Here is a 10896-nt window from a genome sequence, read left to right as displayed (position 1 = left end):
TTGTCACTCAGGCTCACATGATAATTGAGCTGAGAGAATAAAGAAAAATAAACATTGTAGTAATATCTGAGGCTTTGTCATATGAAGTGGATTTTAAAAGTTAGTAACTTGTATTTAATTCAGCTTTCAGATGATTCTTTTGAAAATTCAAATAAAACACCTAGACAACCTAATGAAGACAACAAAGAAATGAANAAGAAAGACCCAGTGCCTTGGTGGATAGCCGAAGATGATTTTGAAGATGATGGTAAAGCCTGTTAAATTTTTCTTGTTGTGTTAAATCATTTGACCACAAGAGGTCAGTCAAGACTTTTCAGTCTAGACTGTATTACTGCACCACTGCACCATAAAGGAAACAATACTAATGTCGTGGATTTCTGAGGCTTGAGTTGATTTTCATATTATTCAACTTTGTTTTACGTTATGCAACTGAGAACGCCTTTTGCATTAGTTTGCATTAACATCATTTATATACATTCGAATTAAGGAGATAAATCAAGTATATAATCTGCCACTATATTCATGTAAGCAATTAACAAATAAGTATAATGTGAAATCTCAGTTTGCTAATAAGTCATGAAAAGCAACTTACTTCCTCAACTGTAACAAATGCATTCATCTTCTCTGACATGTCTTTATACTTTTCCCAAGATGTCCCCAGTCACATTTTATGTGTCCCCAGTCACATGCAATGTGACTTTACGTGTTGCTTACATATATAATAGGAGTACATCATAGATAGTGCTATCTATGACCTGAAGCAAGTCACACTGTGTATGATAGACTTCTGTGCATGCTGCTGCTACAGTTGTAAAGAAAAACAACTACTGCTGTGTTTGCAGTACTTGTGGGTCGGGTTAAGCACAACCATGGTGAGTAATAGAATTTCTGTTTTCTGTTTCTCCTCTTTACAGGAAGATTTTTTACCTATGGCTTTTATGATTGTTGTTTCAGGTTTGTTTGTTTGTTTGTTTTTCTTTTCATCCCCACTCCCACCCACCCCCTACAAGACTGAACCCNGATTCTTTAAAGTGACATTTGAGGTTCTACATAATCCAGTGGTAGCTCTGTCTACCTCATGTGATCCAGCCACACTCAGTTATTCTGTCTTCTAGAAACCCCTTTGNATCCCAGCCTCTGGGCCTGACTTCATAGCCTACGCTTCTCTGCTGTCTCCTCTTCCTTGTCCAGTAAGACTCAGTGTCACTGCGTCACATAGTCCTTAGTAGCCATTCTAGCTTCCTGTTAACACACGTGTTCTGTTTGAGCTTAGAACACCACAGGGGCCCTTCCACCTTGTGTGGCACTCCAGGACTTGGGAGCTTTGTGTAGATGCAAAGGGCTTCATGTAACAATGCTAAGAATGCCTATAAAGAATTCTTTTATAAAATCATTTTTACTGCTAGTGTTCAAAAAAGATATCATGCCTGCCTGAGGATCCTGTTCTCCTAGCTAGGCTGCCGTGTCTGGCCTCAGTGGGAGAGGATGTGCCTAGTCCTGCAGNGACTTGATGTGCCAGGGTTAGCTTGGTGAGGGTAGGGAGCTTCCCCCTCNTCAGAAGAGAAGAGGAGGAAAGATGGGGGAGGGGAGGAACTTGGAAAAGAGGGAGACTCCAATCAGTATGTAAAGTGAATAAATAAATAAGAAAAATATCAAAGGATAAAGTAATTTGAAAATCATTGCCAAGGCATTGAAGCCTTTTTCCCCTAGAAGATGCTAAATCAGAACAGAAATATGCAAATATTCCAAAAGGAAAGAATAGCTTTTAGAACAAAAACACTTGCCTGTAGCAACTAAAATTATCAGTTTTTTAAAAAAGAAGGTCTCAATCCAAAGTAGGTGTAGTCAGTAAAAAAGCAGAGAAAACTAGACAAGGCACAAACCCATTTGCCTTCACTAGCGCACAAGAGAGCTTCACTATACTCCACCTAGAGTTCCCAGTCACAAGCATTTAGTGAGTTCAGAGTGTGTTCTCTTACCCGGCATTATTGTTCTCACAAGATGGGCGTCCTGCCATCAGATCAAAGAAGCGTCTGAGAGACTTGTTTACCCATCCTAAGGAGAGGGACACATCTGTTACCAGTCTTGAGTAGCTACCATTAAACATTAAAGCTGACCAAATTCTGTTGGATATTGGAATTTTTTTTTGATTGATTGTCATAAGGCTAATGGGTTTTGCCTAGTAAGTGAAACTGTAATTCTCTTGCTGGTCAGTAACTACATTATCTGTGAGTTTCTGTTGTGTTGTCTCTGGTGAGCCTTTTTTGTCTCGGTCACATCTCTTGAGCCAGAATGAGAAGTTGCCACAGCAGCACCCCAACTGTGGTTCCCACTTAGTCATCTGCAGTATCTGTGGGCAGATCTTGACTTTNTACACAAATTATAATCTGACCTTGTAAGACTATTACTCACATAAAGCCATAAAAGAACTTGATTCCGGAATCCAGCCAAGGATTTGTGTCAGGTAGATAGCTGAAGCTAACTATAACCGGAGTCAATCATGAAACATTTTTAATATGACCATTTTATCTCCGTTTCCGAGAAAGGGAAACATTCACAAATGTTAGAGACTGTGAAATCATCCCCCTCCTCCAGCAATATTGCACATACCCAGGAGTGACACTTTCCCAGTATTTAAAGAGTGATTACTTCAAACATGTTTTGGTGTTTTCTTGAAATGACACTTAAACCAACAAGGATCTTGTCTAGACCTCGTTTATGTCCTGCACCCCCACCTTGAGTTCTGTGTGCTGGTTCATACTCTTCACAGTCTACTTCACGCAGCAAAACTGTATAAAGGAATCTTATGCAAATTTTAAAAGTGTTCTTTTTTAAATTAAGGGTATTGTAATCAAACAGAATTACAGGGTTTTTTTGTGAATTCTAGGTCTAGTTATTTTTTTGTGTAGTATGACAGATTTGTTTTGTAGACATTATGCACAAAATTAGTAAGACGGTATTCTTCTGTTGTCATTATGAATATAATAGCTCCCTGGATATATCTCCCTGACTATAAATATGAATACCAACTCAAAGTCTTGTCCCCAGGACTGCTTGGAACAAATGTGAGCTATTTGAAGACAAAGAAGACATATCAACCTGCTGTGGACACAGAGGAGGAATCTGCTGAAAAAGTTCAATTTCTTAAGAGCAGTGGAACCTCCATCTTAAGTGTTGACAGCTTAGAAGCTAATGGTGAGACGTGGGGTACGAGTCAGGAAGTCACTGTTACTGGACTTCAGAGACTTGGTAGCAGTGGGCTCAGCTGTCCTGCAGCATACATCACCAGTCATACAGACAGGTCAATGCTCTCCCCAGAGAGTCAGAATCATAACTTAGAGAGAAATTCAAACTTACAGCCTTATGTACCTCTGCTTGGTGGGGGGGAGGGGGGGGGAGGTTCTAGTACAGTATCCATAAAAGCATTACTTAATTTTATCAAAGTTGTGCATATTAACAAAATTATTTATCATTCCTTTCTCTGTAGAATTGGTTGTTTCTGAGCCCCATCATAGCACTCTTGGTTTGGGCTTGGACACATTAGAAGAACAAGAGGAGAAAGAGCAGTTCTTTGCCAGGCTTGAGAAAGGCTTGACGTCTTCTATTGATTATTCGAAATTAAATCAAGAACTAGATTCTGATGACTCTGCACAATTGAAAGCTTTACATAGGTAAATATAATAAAAACATTAATTTTGTGCTTTTCTATATGTTCATGAATTCTGGTAGATAAACATAACAGACAAATTAAATCTCATCTCTGCCTCTTTTTTTGGAAATGATGCCTTCAGTGAATCTGGAGATTGCTAGTTCAGCTAAAATGGCTGACCAGCAAGCTTCAGGGATCCATCTGTGTTCAACTTGTCACCACTGGGATTACAGGCACACAGTATGGTTTCCAGGGACTTGAATTCAAGTCATTTTGCTTATCCGGCAAGCACTTTACCAACAGCCATTCCCCTACCTCAAATTTTATCTTTTTAACTGTTCTGTGTTCGTTATGGTCATGGGTTTTCTTATGTATGAACAGAGTATGTTAAGGTGTAGTTGAATCTCCATTCTGCCTTTAGATACCTGAAATTTCATACCTAGACTATCAGAACTATAGTTGTACACTGCCAAGTCTTTGCTAGGAGAGACATTTACTTTCTATGAACAAAGGAAAATAAAAATCCAGGAAACTATTATAAATTTGCATTTAGAAAAAGAAGCAAAGGCAGGTTTGGTTTGTGTTGTACCTTTGTGCATNTAACTCTGTTGGTTATCAGGAACCTCGTTTATATAAAAATCCTAGTTGATTGAGCTGGCCACTCTTGTGCATAGTTGATATTGCCATTCTTGAATCTTTGCTAAGGCCTTTAACTTCCTTAGCTTAACTATCCATATAGTTGTGTACCTTCTTATAAATGAAAATCAGTTTGTTTGGAATTTTAAAAACACAAAGGTAGAATTAAAAGAGTTGGGAGTATCTGTGGGAAACTGTAGCCAACTCTAAAGATGCTTGCTCTCTGATACAGCAGATACAGCAGTACCAGGAGAGTGGGCTGTGGGTTCCAACACAGCAGTATGCTTACAAGCTTCCAGTGTTGTAGCTAGTGACAGTTAGCAGGAGTCCTCAGTCAGAAGCAATGGACTGTATTTCTCACAGCCATGCCAGTACCCAGGTCAGAGCCCTGCCCTAGTTACATTCTGTTACCGTGACCAAGGCAACTTCTAAAAGAGAGTGTACATGGGTCTTCGTAATTCCAGAGGGCTACAGTCCATGATGACAGAGCAAAGGCATGGCAGCAGGAACAGCTGAGAGCTCACATCTTGATCCACAGCACTAGGCCCAGAGTGCTAACTGGGAACCCTGGGCTTTTGAAACCTTAAAGACTCTTCCTTCCTGTAACACAGCTTCTCCAACGAGGCCATACCTGACCCTCGCAAACAGTTGTACCAACTGAGAAACAATAGTAAACTATATCATCCTATGGGGNCCACTGTCGTCCAAACCACTGCAAACCACATTTCAGCTTCCATTAAGAGTTAGATTTCTTACTAGCATATAAATGCTAACCTCATTTCGTGGACTTCTGTTGTTTTGTCCTTCCTGTAAACTTTACTTAATTCTCCTCGTATCTCCTCGTTCCTAATCTCTGAGGAAGAGTTACCTGAGTCACGGGATGATACATACACATCANATGCACGCATATAAAATTAATGTGGTTTGTATTTAAGAAAAATAGCATTTTCTTTTAGTTATTTATGCTTCTATAATTTAATTTTGTCTTAAGAATTTTTTGTTTTTACAGGTTTTTTTTTCCTTCTATCTCCCCAATTTTTAGTTTTGGTAAAAATTTGGTAGAACTTGGGAAGAAATAATTTAGAATTTTAAATTTCTAGAAAATTTAAAACATATGGTACAACATTGTATTGTATGAATATATATTAACCTGTAATAATACATGTTAAATATTATTCCAGATATCCACGTAATTCAGAGCCAGCTGAAGATGGATGTGAGAATGAATCAGAACACGAGGAACTGCCAGGTAACTGCACTGAGAAAATGATATAACACAGACATGATGAGAACAGTACTGCAAAGGTAAACCACATTGTCGAGGGAGATTCTCAGAGAAGCAGAGAGTACANTGCCTGTGTTATTATNTCAACAGCTAAGCATTACCNCTGCCTCATGTGTTGAAGCTGGGCAGAGTTTTATGCAGAGATTGTGGGAATCCAAGGACAGAGCAACCTCCAATATGTGGTGCCAAGAGGCAACACCTTTTCTCTCTTCTGACTTTATGTTAAAGATAAAGTCTTGCTTGGCAGTATTGGCTGGCTTTGAACTTACTCTGTAAAGCAGGCCAGCCCTAAACTCACTAAGTAGGCCAGGCTGGTCTAAAATCAGAGATTTTCCTGTCTTTGCCAGGTGTTGTATTAAAGTGTGTGTGTGTGTGTGTGTGTGTGTGTGTGTGTGTGTTATTTAAAATGGTTTGATCTAGGCCGGCGTGGTGGCACACGCCTTTAATCCCAACACTCAGGAGGCAGAGGTAGGTGGATTTCTGAGTTTGAGGACAGCCTGGTCTACAAAGTGAGTTCCAGGACAGCCAGGGCTACACAGAGAAACCCTGTCTCGAAAAACCAAAAAAAAAAAGGTTTGATCTAGCTGGGCTTTGCTTTTCTGATGGTCTGCTCTGGTGTGTAGTTGGTAAGCATCTACCCTTTACAGATGCTGTTTACAGTTATGAGCATTGTTTTCACTGTTAGTCTTTTGAAATAAGAATGTTGCTATATATCCTATGCCTACCATGAACTCACATCAATCATTGTGCCTTGGCTTCTTGAGTCCTGGATTTCACAGTCAGCTTGTTTTCTTTTATTGTTTTTCTTCTGCATTCTCCTGGTTTACTTATAGAATGCTATTCTATTCCCTCTGTTGGCTTTTTTAGTTAAACATTTTTGTTGTATTTTTGTCTTAGTTCCTACAAATNACACATTTTTTACCTTATTAGAGTATTCTCAATAATATTCTACTTTATATGAATTTTAATAATACCAAAATAACCCCCTCATGATGCCTATTTTTAGGTATTTTTTGTTCTACTTGTCTTAAAATACAGCCTATGTTGTTTCTGTTGTTGGTCTTTGAAGGAGTGCAGTGTGTCCTTGTGAAGACTTGCCTTGCTCCACGCTTACCGTCAGGTCCTGTACTCTGTATTTCTGGACACAGATTATAGTTTCTACACTACTGTTTTCCTCAGNACGAGGAACCCTCTTTAAGCCACCAAGTGCATGCTGCTGTTAAGAACAAAGTCTTCTAGCTCTACTNCTTGAAAATATTCTTTACCTCATTATAAAGAATGTCTTATATGAGGTANGGCGGCTCACATCAAGGCTTGGGAAGCTGAGGCAGGGAAATTGAGTTAAAGACTGGATTAGACTCTGTAGTGAGACCCTNTTGAAAAACAAGTAACAGGAAAGGAAGGGACAATTTCTCAGTGTAGGCTTTTTAGGTAGTTGAGGGTTTTTTCAATGTTTTTCCTCTGACTACATTTCTCATGAAGTCACTCAGCTCTTTCTGTAGTTACTTTACGTGTATACCATCCCTAGGGATCTGGAGCTATTGGCTTTAGTCCCCTGCAGGTACTACATGTCCAGGTTCATTTTACTAAATGGTTAGCATTGGCATCTGACCCATGCACATCCTCATGTGTCCTGTGTCACTTCTGTGTTTGCTTATTTTATACCCGTAAGTGCAGCATAAACAGTGTTACTCTGCTTTGTTTACAGAGTGATGACAGAGAGGAAAAGGTGCAATGTCTGGTGCACACACAGGTTGTCTCCACACTTTTGTCCACAGTTGGTTGAATCCATAGATGTACAACATGGACGTGCAGGCACACTGTGCTGCCTGCCACCTGGTTTTGTTTATAAGATTTTCTCTTTACTTCCGTACTGTAACTTTCAGATTCTGACCATCCAGGCTGCTTTTCTCATCCTCATCCTGCTTGGCGATGTTTAGCATCTTCACTGTGCCACCATTTTGTGCTGTGTCATCCCTCGTCCGGGTCCCATGACTGCTTGTTGCCCATCCTGTGCTCCTCACCACAGGTGCTGAGCAGTGAGTTTCACCTCAGGCCACTGAGAGCCTTCGAAGGACTTCGCTCTCAGACACCAGCTCTTGGTACTAAGCCTTCGTGGCCACNTCTTCGTTCTTTAGTCTGCTTGCTTTGCAGTCAGTTCTTTTTTTCCCCCTAGAAGTTCTTTGGGGTTTAAGTTTTCCACTCTCCTCATAATGTTTATTTTTGTCATCTCTGTAATGTCAGTCTTCCTATAAATTATATGATTTGTTCTATTCTGAGTCTCTTGGCTGCTTGCTGTGGATGTGGGGTCCCATTCTTTGCTTTCTTTTGTTGGATGTTGTGGGTTTTATGACATTACTTGGATTTCACTCCTCTGGTGTTAACCCTGGTAGACACTCAGTCGTGCAATGCGTTCAATTTGAAGCACTTCTTGTTTGGCTCAGCAGGGTGTGGAAGAGCTGCTGTGAGAACCATTTGTCTGCTACACAGGCAGCATTCCCTTCTGAGGTTTCTTCTGAAAGTCCACAGTGATAAATGGGGTCCTTCCACTCACTTAGGTTACTATTGAAAAGTCTCCCTGACTTGTGTGACCTGAGGGAACTGTTCAAACACAGCCTTGACACTGAGGGTTTAGTATTTAGTAACCACCCAGACACCCAGAAGGACCCCCAACCCAGTGACCCATGCNGGTCTCCTCTGGAACTCTTTACCTCTCATGTCCTTGCCTCATTAATGTAACACAGCCTCTGCTCCTCTCAGCCTTTCTCAACTCTTTCTTTTCCCAACTCATGGAAATTCTCCACGGTCCCCCATAGTCCAAACCGTCACACCTTCCGTGATTATGGACTCTCGTCTCATCTCTTTATGCTTCTTCAGAATCACATTTTCCCTGACAGTTATTTCATGTCTAAAAGCAATTACTTCATATATTTTGTCAAATTGTTTACAATAAAATTTGAATCCAGTTTCTTTAACTCTAGCATGACAGAAAAAGGGTTTTCAGATCACATTTTACTCAGTTTACAGATAAATTTGTCAATAAAGGAACATTTAGACTTTTAATTGTCTATGATTTGCTTTATCTGAATTTTAAGAACATATCTTGTTTTGAAATTTATAATTTTGAAGTTAATAGAAGAGACTGTCTTGAATGTGTAATATCCTTCTGCCAAAGTGGTTAGAATCCTACAGACTCACACTCTCAGTGTATCCGTAGTTGGCAAGATTGGGTACTNACCAATGGCATTTCCTCCTTACTTAACACCAGCTCTCCTCATGACAGGTTCTAGGAAGGACTCTGGTCTTTCATATGTTGTATGGTAATATTTCCCTATAACTTTTTCAGTTACTAAATGAAAATATTAAAGTGTAGTTTGGAAGAATGCACATTAGCAATTTTCCCATTTAGAAGAAAGGGCTGAGTACTTGCTTAGCTTGTACAATACCCTAGAGAAAGACAAAGAAAAGGGATGTCTGGCTTCGTTAACTTCTAATACAGATGAAGCAAAACTAGCTCTAATCCTGTCGGTACTATGACACATCATGTTTGCCCTTAAATTGTGCATGTTGTACATGAAGTGCTCCTTAAATACTACTTAGCTCTCAGATCTGTGTTCCTTGAGATAAGTACTGTTGTCAGCTCTACAGGTGAGAACTTCAAGGCCTGAGGTTTTATGATAGATCACCATACTGAAGCTGAAAGTAGTGGGGTAAAGCATTGAATATAGGCCTCCCTGCTCCTGGACCCAGGTCACACTCTTAAACACTGTTATTTATCCTACTTTTACATACTACTGTGTACACCCACACCATAACTCTTTCCATGCTGAGAAAGGGTTCCTTCCCTTCAGCCCACTGATCACAGTCAGTCTCTTGATTTAAAAACAATAAAGAACTTAAAAACTGATGAAAGAGATGGTGGCCAAATCACTCCTGCCCCATCTTCCCCATGAGTACACAGATGAAATCAGTTGACTTGGAGACACCTTTTCCTTCCACTGCAAAGACACTGAACAAAGACATCTAGGAGCTTTACAGCAAGAATTGTCCAGGACTGGAGAACAGCAGAGGTCCAGTAGTGCGAATATTTATGTAAGGAACATGACAAAGTACAGAAAATAAAATAACCCTAATTTTAAATTGAACTCATTGGGGGGGGTGGGGGGCGAGAGAAGTGCCTTCATGCTGTCACTTCAATGGATTGTACTTAGAGCTATCGTCTGTGCAAGCCAGCAATCCTTTCTTAAAATTTGACCTTGACAGTGTGACCCTTCTGTTCCTAACAATAACCTTCAGAAACATACAGTGATGATTTTGAAGATGCTGAGGATACTGATGAACCTTTGATCACTAAAGATGAAGAGACCCATCCCAAAGAGAACTCTGAGTCAGGAAAAGACAGCTTTCCCAAACAGGTACCTTGTCCTTCAACCATTTTGTCTGCTTTCATCAGCTCGGCTGACCTGCTGTATGAAAACTCGAGGTAGAGTTCTTCATACCCTTGCTCATTGTTAACTAAGCAAGTCTCAGGTGTCAGTATAAATTAAACAACCATGATGGTTGATGCTCTCTTTGTATAAGATGGCCTTTGCTATATTGATTCCTTAAGGTAAGCTTAGAAATTGAATACAGTNTTAATGCTACTTTTCGATTGGTCTCTGAAACTGACATTGTTGTAAGTTGTGTCCTTATGAAAGGCTGTAAATGCCCCTTCTCCAGACCAGTAAGAGGGAGAGTGTTAGAGTCTGGAACGCATGTGGCTAAGATAAGGAGCCAAGCTGTTCTGCGCACATCGGCTGCTGCTCTCTAGTTCTGCCGTCCCTCAGTTCTTACCGTAATGTGTTAGGGCTGCCATTAAATACTACCTGTGCACTATCATTTATCACTTAAGCTATACAGTAGTAGTTCATGGGATTGTCACTGTTTATTATTTGGTCTTGATCTGGACAGTCTTTTGGGGGNGCTGTTAGAACAAAATGTTTTAAACATGTAAAATTGTAAATTCTCTAAATAGAAACANTGAGGTTGTACATAAATGCTTTCATTTTTAANGTATTTATTANAATTTCTTAAGTGAATATGTATCACTCAGTTTGCAAGAAACAAGATGATTTTTAAATTAACGGAAAAATAAGTGTGACCTNACAATATCTTTAGAAACTTAGTGGTATTTATGTTTGAAATTTGGCAATCTCAGTGTTTTATGAAAATTAGTCAATAAAAAGCATGATGGTACCATTTATCAAGAAAGTGTACTCTGCATACTAATATGGAACCTTCCCAAGGAGCTGAGTAAAAATCAAAATACTAAGAAACTGAAGTTCTA

At 39.7% G+C, this 10896-nt stretch overlaps 1 protein-coding gene across 1 annotated transcript in view; it reads left to right on the top strand.

The window, feature by feature from the left end:
* The first annotated feature begins 81 nt into the window (after positions 1–81).
* Cep162 (centrosomal protein 162) overlaps positions 82–10896 on the top strand; it is a 65717-nt gene continuing 54902 nt past the window's right edge. The window contains exons 1-5 of the mRNA XM_029481969.1: positions 82–247; positions 3049–3195; positions 3488–3671; positions 5467–5534; positions 9867–10053. Of these exons, the coding sequence (XP_029337829.1) occupies positions 82–247; positions 3049–3195; positions 3488–3671; positions 5467–5534; positions 9867–10053 (752 nt within the window). The remainder of the gene's footprint in view (positions 248–3048; positions 3196–3487; positions 3672–5466; positions 5535–9866; positions 10054–10896) is intronic.

This window comes from Mus caroli, chromosome 9, assembly GCF_900094665.2.
Source record: "Mus caroli chromosome 9, CAROLI_EIJ_v1.1, whole genome shotgun sequence".
Classification (NCBI taxonomy): Eukaryota; Metazoa; Chordata; class Mammalia; order Rodentia; family Muridae; genus Mus; species Mus caroli.
This window is presented reverse-complemented; position numbering and strand designations above follow the sequence as displayed.